Consider the following 14,352-nt stretch of genomic DNA (forward strand, 5'->3'; position numbering starts at 1 on the left):
GGAAATGTAGCAGCAAGAAGTGAACTTTCATCCCATCTCTTCATTTTCTTTTTCCTCATGCTTTCTTGTCTCATTTTCTGTCCAGTTTGACAGGGGGGAAGCCATTTCTTACTGAGCCCCAAGAAGGAAAAATAGTACGGAAGAGAAAGAATAACTGGTGAGCTAGAGAGACAGAAGATGGGAGTCATCAAACATGTGTCCCAGTGAAAGATCCATCAACTGGCCACAGGATTTTGGGTGAATCCCTTCCCCTGTGCTGGCCTCTGGCCTAACAAAGAAGAACACTCAATGTGTAAACAGGGATTGGGAGGGGAATTTTAGAACAGAAGGGCCTAGATTGGGTTCTGGGAACCATTACTTGTTAGTTGCATGATCTTGACCAAGTAATTTATGCACTATATGCACTATAATTATTGGTATCTCTTATTATTGTTGTTATTGTTTTGGTATTATTTATTATTATTATTATTATTATTATTATTATTATTATTATTCCTGCCACCCATCCAGAGTGTGTATGATAGGAGTGGGGATGACACTGCCAGTTAATACAAAGTTAGGTGTGAACCCCACTGAGGATGAAGAATACAGGAAGCGAATATAGAGAATAGAGGTGAAGTAAGCAGAAAAGTGTTGGGCTCGGTCTGGGCCTCTCATGAACAGGGGAGGTTCTGACCAAAGAGCACTCCTGGTCCTCAGCTGCAGACAGCAGCATCCTGAGAGCTGCCTGGGAGCTGCAAGACTGAAGGGCTAAATCCTTATCAGCACCTTCCCCTTCAAGGGCCACCGTGGCAGCCCCTCCATCTAAACCCATGTCCTCTCACTTTGCTTCTGGGTATAGGGGAAGGTCAACCTGCGGAACATTCCAGAACTGACCCCGAGGGGCTTTCCTCATACAAATGATTCTCTATCTTCCAAAATCTTAGTTGTCTTGCACACAAGAAAGAAGGGACACTGAGGTAAAAAAGAAACTGCCTGCCTCTCAGAGGTATGTCATTTCCACATATTTTTACCTGGCATACTGTACTTTTATGAGTAATGACTTTATGTAATTCATATACACAGTATACACACATACAGTGTGTTTTCCTGAAAATAACAATCTTCAGCTTTCTTTCCTCATTTAGCATTTTATCTCAATATTTGCACTTCTGTTTTTACACTTACTTGGTCGGATAACTTTTCATACATTGGAGGGTCATTCCTATCGTTTTTAATGACAATACTAGGTTAATTTCAATTTCTGAACTCTATACTGATTTCTTTATATGTCAAGGATATTTATCTAATGTCATGTGTATGTGTGTAATTTTTACTTCCCAGGTTTTCATGTTCTCTTTACTGCTGTTTTCCCCCAAATGGATTGTTATAAAATTTAAACAGATTTGTATGGCTAAGAAAGTACTACTGTTCTTTGCCTAAAAATTTTTCACTAATACACTAGGGACAAAGGCAACCACCTTTGGGTTTACCAGGGTAACAGAACACTACCACATTGGCAGTCACATAGCCATTGGGAGCACACAGAGCCTGGGTTTTAGGGAGTTCCAGGATTTGGGTCTCTGCCCCACTGTTCCCCAGAACACATTGACCCTCTCTGACTTTCCCTTTCCTCCTCTGTAGACCAGTGATAATAATGCTTGTCTCAAATGTATTCTTCAGGGATTTGGCATAACATGAAATGTCATTCTTTATTATGAAAAGAATCAGGGATCCTGGATGGGACAAACAGAGCAACTGGCCCTTTGGGTAGATGAGTGTCACTTAAGCATTGGCTGTCCAATGTTCCAAGCAGACCTCCTGGCTCCATCACAGGGGCATACTCAGACCGAAGAGAAAACAAGAAAGATGATGAGGATTAAATGACACCTAAGTGTTTCTTGTTGGGACCGTGTTCTCAGGATCCTGGATCAGCCTGTGGAAGGGCCTTGTCTGGGATCTTGTGCTTGGCCTAGAGGAAGCAAAGGTAAGGAGTTGGGATATCAGCACTTCAAAGATCCCAGAGTCCCATTCCAGGACTGCCTGGCCACTATATATCTTGGCCTGAATTCCAGACCTCACCTTGGGCAGAGAAAGCACCTCTGCAGCTCTGGTGTAGACCCAGTCATTGTCATGAAGGCATCTGGGGTGGAGGAAGGGCAGGTGACATTCATTAGGACCAAAGTGGACACTCCCTGACAGTACATTGCCATTGCTTAATCTACGCGACAGAAACATGCCTCCAGGTTTACTGTGACATATGCAGGGGAATAAGCCCTGTGGCACAGTGTAAGTGGGAATAACTCCTGAAACCCAAATGTCGGTCATTAAAGGAATGAGCCCCATGAAGTTCATAAAGGAGTATGCATATGTTCAAAACAACTACGTGGTTTATATTCACTGAGGGTGAAACGTTCACACTGATGAGGGAAATAAACAAGCAAAACAATTGCCTGCAAGTTCCCACTATTCACTCCTCTGCTCCCCCCATCTCCTTCCTATCCCCATGCATACCCAGTACTCACTTCTGAGACCACTGGAGATTCATCCTAGATTGGGTGGAGAAAGCCTGCACCATTTCCTGCTGCTCCTGGGTGAGGGTGGGCAGGGAGCTGGTGATGGGTGTAGGCACTTGGATGGAGAACTCACTCTGAGACTCCTTGGGGGTGGTGTCCCTCACAAACAGCTCATCATTCATGATGCATAGACTGGATGAAAAATGGGACCTCAGACAGCTAATGGAAGGACAGACCACCCCACACCCCTGAGAATGATCTTGCCCCCACTGCCACTCATCAACCAGATTTCTTCCATACTCTGACTATGCATGTCCCCCAGATTCCTTGGCTGCTAGCTCTACCCCTCCCACAGAGCCCGCCTTTGGAAAGATTGTCTAACGGCTTCATTAAAATTGCAAGTTTAACCTCAACACATTTACTCTATAAAACAACCCAAGGGGGAGGACATTCTAATCCCATTTTGAGAGGAAGACACTGTGTCACAGAGAGATGATGTGACTTCACTACGGTATAATTCTAGTCAGTGTTGGGGTCAGGAAGAGAACCCAGTGCCCTACCTCCAGAGTCCACTATGCTCTCAACCCCTGTGCTGGACTGCTCCTTGGATCTACCTGTTGGCTTCCCACAATACTGAGGAAACCCCGAGGACCTGCACCACCACATTCCCACACCCATGAGCCCAAATTGGGCTGGGTGTTCCCACCTACAGCACAAGACTCACCTGGAACTACTGGCAAAGGTAGTGATGAAGGTCCGGGCGAAGGCACGCACAGAACCCTGAGACCTTCCTTCCACTTCAACAACAAACAACAGCCCTTTAGAGTCCCAAATGTTTCTTCAAAAGCTCACACAGCATTCCCAGTCATGTTCTGGTTTGATACTCATGCCACAGGGGACAACTGTACACTGGGAGTCAGTGTGTCAGGAATAAGGAGAGCAATAGTAGGAGCAATCTGCTCCCAGAATGTGCTGGGCCCTGGGACCACTACTTCACAAATTCACTTGATTCACTTTTCACGGCTACACATGATATGGATATTATTAAACCCGTTTTGCAAATGAAGACATTAAGAGTTTAAGTAACTGCACCATTAAACTTAAGAGTTTAAGTAACATTAAGAGTAAGCTCCTAGGATGACAGCCTTCAAACTCCACAGTGTATGTCCTTGACACCGAGTTGTGCAGGCATGGATGTAGGTCAGACCTGGATGGTTTGGGGGCAGAGTGGAGGCCGGAAAATTCAGAGGGAACAGGAAGGATAAAAAAGGGATCAGAGAAGCTGGGAGAGTTCTGAGAGGAAGACCAGCCAGAGGGAGTGAGCAATGGGAAATCTGGGGAGGGGCTCTACACACTCACCTTCCTTGAACACACCATAGACAGAGAAGCAGAGCATCCTTTCCTGAAAGGGAAGAGCCCAGGCGCTCGGTCATCACTTACACTGCTTACCCACCTGCGTCTTTCTTGGCCTGCTGAGGGAGGAAGCAGGTGCTCACCGTCTGGAACCACATGTCCACCACGAAGGAGCTGAGATCATGCTGAGTTTTGGGCAACACACAAAGGGAGCACACAATGTCGTGTTTTGTATGCTTCAGCAGCTGAACCCGCAGGTCTGTGGGGAAAGGAGAGTGAGCGTCAGGGTAGCCACATCCTGGGCCCCATGACTGACTCCTTCATGCCCCCTTTCCCTGCCCAATCATCCCCATCACACACGCACATGGGTCCTTGAACTTCTTCATATTCCTGTTGTCATTTAAGTACTCAAACAAGCTGCTTCTAGGAGAAGAAGAGGAAGAAGAGGTGGTGGTCTGGCCAGTGTGGGTGTTTTCATGAGCTGGCCAGTGTCTGCTGAGGAGCCACAGGGCCCCTGAGCAGAGTCTGAGCTGTGATACTCACAGGGATGTGTCCTTGGGGTTGAAGGGAATGGTCAGGGAGAAGCAGGCCTTGTCATGATAAGCACAGAGGAGACAGTGTCGGTCTCCAGAGTCATAAATCAAGTAGTACCTGTGAGGGAGCAAGAGAACAAGCTGCCTGTGAGAACTGAGCCTCAAATGAGACATAATGGACCCAGACAGCAGTCTTGAGCTTGGGTGGCCTCACCAGCCCTAGCCTTCCCCTTCCTCAGATTCCCAGGCGTGCTTACTGCTGCAGGAATTGCAGGACTAGACTCAGCATGTCAGATCCAAAGACATTTCCCTGAAATAAAAACAGTCCTCAGGACCACAGCTGATACCACCTGCTCATGTACCACCTAAAATCTGCTCGATCCCCCTCCTCACCCTGTAGGTTGGTAACTTCTTGTGGGCTTCAATACCAAAGTTAGTTGGTGGGGGTGGCTCCTGGCCATCCTGGGAAAAGGAAGAGGAAGTCAGCAGTGGAGACCAGGGAGGTGGCCCTGGATGATTAGGGGAAAGAATGAGCCCAGGAGATGGTGAGAATCTGAGGTCAGGTGCAAAAGGGCCTTGGAAATTCCATGAGCAGGACTACTTTTGGATCATCACCATGGGGTCCCTGAAGCCTATGGAGAACTTGTGTGAAGAAGGTCCAGAGCCTTTGTCAGGTTCCCACATGGGTCAATCTGCCAATGAGGATTAAGGATGCAATCTAAAAATGTAACTTGGGCATTTGGGCTAAAGGGGTTCAGGGCAGCATGTGAGCAGTGTCAGTGCCACTCAGAGGAGTCAGTGATCAAGGAACACACTTACCAGGCATAATAACTTGGGGAACAATTCCAGGATGGTGCTGCCAAAATCAAGACAAAACAGAAAAAGTAGGTGAATCTGCAGAGTAGCTGTGCCTCATGGGAGCAAGCAACCTATACCAGTCACACAGTCCAGTGTATCCCACCTATGCTCCAGTGTCCCAGGCTTCCAGGGATCTGAGCACCTTCCCCATGGACTGACCCATAGGAAGAGCACTCACCGGCCTTCCCTCCCTTGATGCCTTGCTCCCTCTCTGTCCTCCTCAGTAGCTCCCAACTAAACTGCCCTGAATCCCTTCTTCAATGCCACAGGAAGCAGCATTTGGAGCCCAGGCTCCAGGATTTCCTTCCTCCCTCCCCCCACCATCTTCCTTCTTCCAAGTCCTCACTAAAAGATCCAGAGAGACAAAAGAATGAGGTGCGAGCCCAGAGCTCTTCTACCTCGCTCAGGGTCCAGCATTTTTCCAGGACTAGGGCACCCCCCACAAATGATCACAGAGGCTGAGGTAGGGGAGTGAATGATGGAGGGCTCAGGGGCCTGGGAGTGACAGGAAGGGGGATGAAGACAGAAATGAAATGCAGATGGGAGAGACATAGGGGAGTAGAGACAAGGGAGAAAAATAAAGCAAAAGGAAGGGAAAGAAGTTCTGCCACAGGGGTGGGGGTCAAGAAAGAAGAGAGAAGACAGGGGACATGGCTCCCTGCTGCAGCCCTGTCCTTCATCAGCCCCTGCCTGACCCTGGGACACCAGGTAAGAATGCAAAACATGCCCCTATTGGGCTGGGGGCCCACTGGATGCTGGTTGGCCCTTTCTTACCTGTGGGAGCTTAGTCTAACCAGGACATGGGAAACACAGCAGCCACAGGGGCAGGAGACCTTCCCCAGAAGGAGTAAAGGGTCTGGTCCCAGCTCAGCAGGGGGGTAGAGGGTCTGCGATCCCCTCCTATGATCACTGCCTTCTCTCCTCATGGCTCCCATGTACCTGCACCTATCTTAGCGGGTTCCTTGCCTGAGGAATCACCCGTGTCAGGCTACTCAGGGACCCTCTGAAGGACCAGGCAAGAAGATGTGATGTGTGGAGGGATGGAGGGGCAGTGCTCTGAAAGGTCTGTCCTTCTGTCTCTTCGACCCCCTCTGCCCTCTGCCTTCCACTGCTGCCTCGGGAGGCCCTCTGCTCAATGGTGGTCACCCATTTCCCTCGACTCAGGGAACTCTGGTTTCTCCCAAAGAGGGCCGAACTTGGGGAACTGGGCCAGAGGAACAGATGTCATGGTGGCAGCCACCCAGGGCCTCAGACCTCAGCATGGGGTGGGAGAGTTCTCATCTCAGCCTGGAAAGGGCAAAGAGACCTTATGGAACAAGATAAAGCAGGTCCCTCTAAAGGCAGGGAAGGGAAGCCCCATCTCAGCACAGAATAGAGAGGCTGTCTCAGCATGAGACTCAGGGCTGAGAGACTCTTCTCAGTGCAGGGCACCAGCATCTTGCTCAAAGCTGGACCTTCCTGGTCCTGGTGAGGAAAGAATGCCTTGCTTCCTGGAGCACAATCCTGAGAGAGCACACTGAAGAAGGCTACATGCAGATGGATGGGAAACAGATCTCAGGCTAGGCAAACAAGTGAGGTGGTCAGAGGAAGGAAAGGAGACCTCAAAGCACAAGTGAGGGACAAAGAGAGGAGATTTTAGGGCCTGTGGCCCTCCCAGAGGATTAGGGCTGCTTCTTACTGCAAACAGGCATTGTCAGTGGTAGCTCAGGCTCCCAGAGGGTGACAGAGTGTACAACTGACCTTATGTTGGTTGACTTATCTGAGATGGTGGTGCATAGGGGATTTCTGTTTGCGTTCATCTCTTCTGGCTCCAGCCCTTTGCTTTGGTCCGACTCCCCTGCAGATTTCACCTATAATTATAGGGAGGAACCACATAGACCAGAGGAAGGGAGCCAAGACAACATGTACCCCTGGTCCCTACCTTTTCTGTCAAATCCACTTCCTTGCCCCTTATCACCACCCCATGAGCCCTATTGACTTCCCTTCGAAGAAGGGTCTGTGTACCAAACTTCACCTCACTGTTGGAGAGGTTCAAGTTCTTGACGTTTAAGGCATTCTGCATAGTGTTGGACAGGTCATACAGCTGGTAAGGCTTCTTGTTACTCAGGTTAAAAGGGAAAAATTATGATGAGGAAAGAGTTAGTGAAGACCCCAACAGAAGATATCTGAGATAAATCTACCTCTATTATGTATTCTATCCCACACTCACCTTCAATCCCAGCACTGGACCTAAGACCTCACCTTGGACATGTTCTTTTCATCTATCTGCAGGGAGGCAGCCATGCAGATTATAGGATTTGGTGCTGTTTCAGTACCATTGGTCATCAAGTCTCAAGAAAGCCAAGAGGAGGTAATCAGAAGGATGAGAAGGACTCAGCTGGTACAGCTCCAGTACCAATCCCTCCCTAAGTTACCATCCCTGAGGCTCCTTCCTAGACAGACGTCTGTGCCTTCACCTGCCCTAGAATTACTGCTGTAACCATACCAGGGTCAAAGCAGCATCTTTGGACATCAAGAAAATCCCGAGACACATCACATAGTTTGTTCATGGTCAGCTGCAGAATTAGACATGGGGTTCAGTGGCCCTGAGTCTGAGGTGGTGAAGGGGGTAATAGGTGAGGGAAGAAGAGGTGGGTCTGGATGTGGATGCATAACTTGTCTTGAGCCTGCATTACCTTTGTCTGCTCCACCTTTTCTGAATTCAGCTCCTTCTGCACAGAGTGGGGTGCATCAGAGGGGCCAACAAAGACAGATATCTGTGCAGAACACAAGAGGGACTGGGTAAGTATCAGGAAATCTGAGCCTTGCCCCTGTCCTCATTCCCAGCTACTGCTGGTCATGCCTTTGACACACACCTTCTCATTATTGTCGTCCCAAATCTTGCCATTGACATTCTTCAATGCAAAGGCAATGCTGGCATGTTCAACGAAGAACTGGGCCTGCATTTTCTCGTAGTGAAACTGTAGGGAGAGCGGCAAGAGGAGCAGAATATGAGACCAGAGCCACTGCTCATCTGCCCTGTTGCCTCTCATCCACCCCACTGTCTTCCCTTACTTCGACTGGAGTGAAGGGGACACTGCATTGCTTCTGAATCAAATTCAGCAGCCACTTCTCATCATATCGTATGCCAAATGGAATCTAGGACCCATAGGAAAGATGAAAGAGTAGATTGACGTAACCTAAGGTTAAGATAAAACTTGACTATGTCTTCCTTCCAGATATTTTTTCCTGGTTTTAAAATATTTTTTAAGGTAAGACAATATCCATTACTTCTAACTTTTGTACCAGACATGGATTTCCTAAATACCCTTTCTTTCCACTCAAATAGGTTTCCTCAGATAATCAACTTATGATATTAACATGTATTTCCTCTTGTAAAGTTCCAAGAGGTCCAACCTAAAGCAGACCTGGCCTGCTCCTCTGACAAAGACCACAGAGACTCAATCTCCTCCCACACTCAGCCTTGGCCAAATTGAGCCTTCTGGTGTGGAGTTGCTCCATCTCCTTGGCAGCAGTTTCCTCCTTTGCTTTTAGACAACCTCTCCCATTCCTCTTGCAGTCGGTCCGTTATTTTTATATTGTTTCTCTGAGTCTGCCCTGAGATGATCTAGGATGTTAATCCCTAGTAATAAAAAGACAGATTACCAAATATTCTGCCCCCAGAAAAGGTCCTAGTATCTCTACATGGGTCTAACACAACTCCCTCTATTCACCTTCTTCTATATATTAGGTAAATTTTTCCAGGACACGCACAGTGATCTTGAACCAGCTTCCCGGAGTCTCATCCTGCCTCTTCTCCTTCATTTCCCTCTCTGGAGACTTTTGCTCTTTTTGTGTGTTAACGTGGCTTTGGTCTTGTTTCTTAAAATTGCTTCTCCGGTGATAGTGTGGAATGGCATATGGAGTGCTGTGCCGGAAAGTGAAGAGAAACAAGTGGTCCATATACAGCCAGAAAGTCTTCTATATGTATTCATTCCACTGATTCCAGGGCTAAAATAAAGTTTGCTCAACCATTAACCTGATCCTAACATTCCTCATTCCTCCAGGTTGGAGAGAAGAATGACATATTTAACTACAGAGTTATGAATTCCACTGCCTGGTATATTTCAGCCATGCTGATTGGTCACTTACTATCTTACTTGGGTGTCCACGTAGGCATCACTTGTTGCTGGATCTCCATCTTGCTGCTGGTGGGATGAAGGATGAATGCTGGGACTGACATGTTCAGACCAATTGTTATATCTCCTTCGGTAAATACCCCAGTATCTTGGTCTTCTTTGTAAGGTGTTACCTTGGGTATTGTGCCCTGAAATTGAGAACACCACATCAATGATCCCCATGCCAGAAAAAGTCCTGGGGGAAATATCATAGCTAATGAGGAAATACCACCGATTTTTATAACCTAAAGTGAAGTACATCACAGTGCTAAAAACGTTGAAAGACTTCACTGAGGTTCCACTTCCTGGGAGATTAGAGGTGGAGAGCATTTGCAGCCACGAAGACCACAAGCACAGAAGAAAATGTTTGGGTGCTGAGTTTAATCTGTGATGTCAGTCCCCGCTCTGCCCCTTTCAGGCTAGGTGACCTAGGACAAGTTGTTTATCATCTCTAACTCTCGCTAGACTCCTATTCTCTAGAGGGATAATAAAATCTACCCTGATAGTTTGGTGTTACAGTTCAGAGTCAAAGGTGAGATCCCACCTGAAAGAACAATTAGAAAAATGAAAGAGAAGTCTGACGAAAATATTCAGAATGAAGCCTGGAGAGACATAATATGGAGACTATCAAAAGAGAGTTGGGGAGAATGAAAGGAGATGTAGTGAATCTATCTAACCCATGTTTAATCTGAGTCCCAGAAAGAAAGGAGAAGAAACAGTGCAGAAGTATTTAAAGAGATCTTGGTTGCGAAATTTCCAAAAGTAATATCAAGTCAGCATAATAAAGACAGTTAATAGGAGAAAAAAGTATGCTTTAAGGAAAAAGGTTCCTAAAGAAAAGATGTACATTTCACAATAATGTTAATGTAGCAAAAACTTGGAACATCTGTGACCAGAAGACTCAAACTGAAAGAAATATTAAAGGTTCTTCTTTGGGCAGAAGAAATATGATCCCAGATGGAGGCACATAGATGCAGGAAAGAAAGACTAAAGACATTTGTGACTATGCAGGCAAATCTAAATGAGTATTGACTATACAGCACAATGATAATAATTTATTTTGGGAATTAAATATATATATATATATGTATGTGTGTGCATGCATATATGTATATATATGACAATAAATCGAAAGGTCGTTAATGGGATCAAAATGTTCCAAGGTCATTTCATTGTCTGAGGAGTTTTAAAGAACTGATTTATGTTAGACTGTGAAAAAGCAAAAATGTAATTTTAATCTAACTGTAAACACTACAACCATAGCAAAAGAATGTTTATCGTGCCAAACAAGGGTACAATTTAATATTTAAATATTTTAATCACTTCAAAGGAAAGGAAAGTCTTAGAACAAGCAAAAATAAATGTACAGGAATACAGTATATACAAACCAAATTATATCTATATTTACATTAACAGTTTCATACTAAATATTCCAAATTAAAAGACAAATATTACAAGACTAGATAAGTAACATTCTTCCAAATGCTCCTTAAAAACAACACATGCCAAATCTAATGAGCTAGAAACTTTGAAATAACAAATGACAAAATGTATAATCTTTACACTCTAACCTACTAAAAGCTGGTTTTATCATAATGCTAAAAGAAATAGTGTAATTTAAAGAAAAAACATTACTAGAGAAAAAAAGAAAATTTCATTATGATAAAAGTTTCAATGCAATAATTAGATATTATTACAAAATTCTAAATTTATGTGTATATCTTACTGTAGAGCCACAATATGCAAAGCAACAACTGATAGAAGTAGATGGAGAAACAGAGAAAACTATGGTCATAGTGGAAAATTTAACACACCCCACTGAGTGACATATAAAATGGCAGACAAAAATTTAGCTAAATGAAGATTTAAAAATATAAATTAACAAATTCACTTAATTGACATAGAACAATGCACATAACTAAACAAGGAACATTCTATAATAGGTCACTTGCTGGGCCACAAAGCAAACCTTAATAAAATGCTATGGGGTAATACGTTCTACACTGAATAGCCGATGTAACATTCAAGGGTAATGGTGGGTTCTCTGCCCCTCCCTTCACCTCTAGTATGAATCCAAAGAATGTCCATATACCCCTCCACAACCGAGGTAACCCTTCTCTCCCTCTAAACCCTGGACCTGAGAGGACCACATGACTTAGGTCTTTCCCCTCAAGCAGGGAATCAATTTCACCTCTGCCACCTCCACGGGAGGGAAGGTTTCCACATGGAACCAGGATGGGTGTGTCAGGGCCCATCTTGCCCATTTCTTCAAGAGGGTGGAAAAGAGTCAGCCTGGCCTTTGCTACCTTGCCTCTTCTAAAGAGGGGTTGGCTAGGTGTCCTGTGGGTTGGAGTTCGGGAGGGGACCCAGAACCCTTCCTGCCATTTGGGGATCTTAGTTCAAGGCCTCTTGTTGACCAACTCACCCATGTTGTGTCCTGAAGGCAGTGACCTGTCACCACTGTCTTTTGCAGAAGAGAACCTGTGAGGTCTGGAGCTGGAGGTTTGGGGAAGATCAAGGAGGGCTTCCGAGGTGGGTGAGAGCTGATCCAAAAACACTTTGCTAGGGCCACGCAAACAAGATGGAGTCCTTACAGGAAGTCCCTCCCTTAAAGGCATAGAGTAGAAAGCTCTGGGGGCCAGAGGAGACTAAACTTCTTGTAGTCACTGCCCCCTGAGTTTCCTACCATCTAACGCCAAGGAAACTGTTGCCAACTGAATCACCCCTGCAGAGAAGGCCCACTAAAGTCAGGGGGCCTGGGACACAAGTGTTTGTAGCTACATACACAATGAACTCTGTATGCCAAGCTCTGTGTCAGCTGCACTACACTGTGTTCCTTCATTCTGCAAACCCAGGGTACTTTGAATACCAGCTGTAGACAAGGCTCTCTACTTGCTACATTGCATCTTTTCTTTCATATATTCTTCACAAGGAGACTCTGATATCAGAATCACCAGCTTTCCAAGGTTGCTGAGGCTTAATGATGAGCTTTAGCTTGTCTGGAGACATTCAGATGCTAAATGGAGAAACAGAAATTGGAATTGAACTCAGTGGAATGGGGAGGACTGTGCAATGTATAGCTTTACTAAATTCTTGCTGCAACGTGTACAATTATCTTAAGTTAGGGCAATGCAACAAAATGTTTTCTAAATAATTAAATGGCCAAAATTAACTACAGCTCTACCCAGAGAGATAATACAAAAAGAAAAAAATAAACAGACCTGGAAATTCTAAAAAAAAATAGCAATCAGAGTTTGAGAGTTTGATTGGTCACTATTATGAGACCAATCATGTACTTCCCTTAAAAAAAATTATAGTCAATGTAGATAGATTCCTCTTAGTGTTTAGAAATGTGGCTCTGATAGTCAAACCAGAGGGCTTCGTGAGGGAGTTGGGGGCAGTAGAGAGAAGCCTGAGCTTTAATGCGGTAGTCAGAACTTTCTGGAATTTTCCCCTTCTTTATTGAATTTTCTGTTCTTTGTCTATAATTCCTTCCTGGATGCACTGAGAGAGGTGAAGAAAAATTTGTGCATGAGAGTGTAAACATTTGGGGTGAAGGAAGTGTAAAACAGAAATGTGCAAACATACTCATAAACTAAGTCTCATATGAACATTTTTATCACATGATAAATATATGTGAACTTTTCTGTCAATTGGTTATTAGATATTTTCAAGTGTTTCAACAAATTTGCCTAATCACGAAACGCTAAACATTAAAAATGTATACTTTAAAATGAAATCATTCTGTACCTTACATCTATATGATCCCCTCACAGTTACAGATATCCAAGATATCCAATGTAAATAGGTTGGTACACTTTTTATAGATGTATCTTTCTTCGAGTAATGTGTATACCTACATTAAAAGATTTGTGTGGTGATGTAGATACATATACTTTTTATTTGCAATCACACAAATAATTTCCTGCAAATTAAATTTTTCACCTGTTATGTCATCTCCAGATTTTCATTTATTCAGTTAACGTGGTATGGCATCTTTCCAGATGTTTATCAGAGAAGTATTTTGTATGTATGTGTGTACTGTATTTACATATATACATATAAACATGCATATAATATATGAAAAACTATATATATAGTGATCGAAATTTAGAAGGATATACATGTTTATGTATATGTAATTACATAGTACTGTACACACAAAAAATATATCTGGGAACTATAAATTATCAAGGACATACATCTTGCTATGAAGCAAGATGAAAAAATATAAAAATTTTTTTTTCAAATAAACATTCCTGTACTGCATAAGTTTTTGAAAAAAATATTTATTTGAAATTAGTAAAATAACTGATGTAAAATTTTATAACATACAGTACATGCCTGGTTGGGAATTTTATTACAAAAATAACATGTATGTATATAGTATAACTGTATATAGCTATATCTATTTATTTTTTACATTGTTTTTGTTTCTCAATCACACACAGATAGGTTTCTTGTCATAGTTGGGAGAGAGGTGCTGAAGAAAAGTTCTTGCCACTATATATAAAGTATGCAGGCTCTGACTCACCCTTAATGCCTCATTTGCCACAAAATCTTCCAGAAATTTTCTGAAGAGGACCTTGCACCACCCCCTTTTTCCAAGGCTTCTTGCTAAGTGATGTCCAAGTTCTTATTCTAGATGTATTCATCAGTGGCACAGACTCCAATTTCTGAATTTTCCCCAGTGAAAAATGATATTTGGGACAAGAAAGAAAAAGGTATTAAAAGTTATTTTGCATCGAGAGCAGTAAAATAACATGAAGAACATGTAAAATAAAATTATGCTTAAATTATTTTACCTAGTGATTTTCTTCTTCTCTTTGATTTCACAAATAGAAATCATAGTAACAACATCACACTCCTCTTAGAGGGTTGCTGAATATTATAGGCCTAGAGTGGGAGCAAAGAAGGCAAAATAAGCTCAAAACTTTCTACAATTGTCCTATTAAT

At 43.8% G+C, this 14,352-nt stretch overlaps 1 protein-coding gene across 3 annotated transcripts; it reads right to left on the bottom strand.

Moving 5' to 3' along the window:
- Nucleotides 1-1,663: 1,663 nt before the first annotated feature.
- On the bottom strand, nt 1,664-11,958 carry NXF3 (nuclear RNA export factor 3). Of its 3 annotated transcripts, XM_016162595.2 has the most exons (20): nt 11,822-11,958; nt 9,371-9,545; nt 8,993-9,146; nt 8,294-8,377; nt 8,095-8,199; nt 7,915-7,995; nt 7,725-7,794; nt 7,481-7,569; nt 6,980-7,089; nt 5,201-5,237; nt 4,775-4,843; nt 4,639-4,691; nt 4,392-4,499; nt 4,213-4,271; nt 3,992-4,107; nt 3,855-3,897; nt 3,220-3,292; nt 2,505-2,687; nt 2,062-2,122; nt 1,664-1,951 (listed from the first exon to the last, which is right to left on the bottom strand). In XM_016162595.2, the coding sequence occupies exons 1-20, from the start codon at nt 11,823-11,825 to the stop codon at nt 1,898-1,900; spliced, it is 1,728 nt and encodes a 575-aa protein (XP_016018081.2). In that variant the 5' UTR covers nt 11,826-11,958; the 3' UTR covers nt 1,664-1,897. The 3 variants fall into 3 exon arrangements, with proteins under 3 accessions (XP_016018081.2, XP_016018091.1, XP_016018101.1); XM_016162605.2 differs by lacking the exons at nt 7,481-7,569; nt 7,725-7,794 and adding an exon at nt 7,254-7,334; XM_016162615.2 differs by lacking the exons at nt 7,481-7,569; nt 7,725-7,794.
- Between the last annotated feature and the right edge of the window lie 2,394 nt (nt 11,959-14,352).

This window comes from Rousettus aegyptiacus, unplaced genomic scaffold (genome assembly GCF_014176215.1).
Source record: "Rousettus aegyptiacus isolate mRouAeg1 unplaced genomic scaffold, mRouAeg1.p scaffold_m13_p_9, whole genome shotgun sequence".
Taxonomy (NCBI): Eukaryota; Metazoa; Chordata; class Mammalia; order Chiroptera; family Pteropodidae; genus Rousettus; species Rousettus aegyptiacus.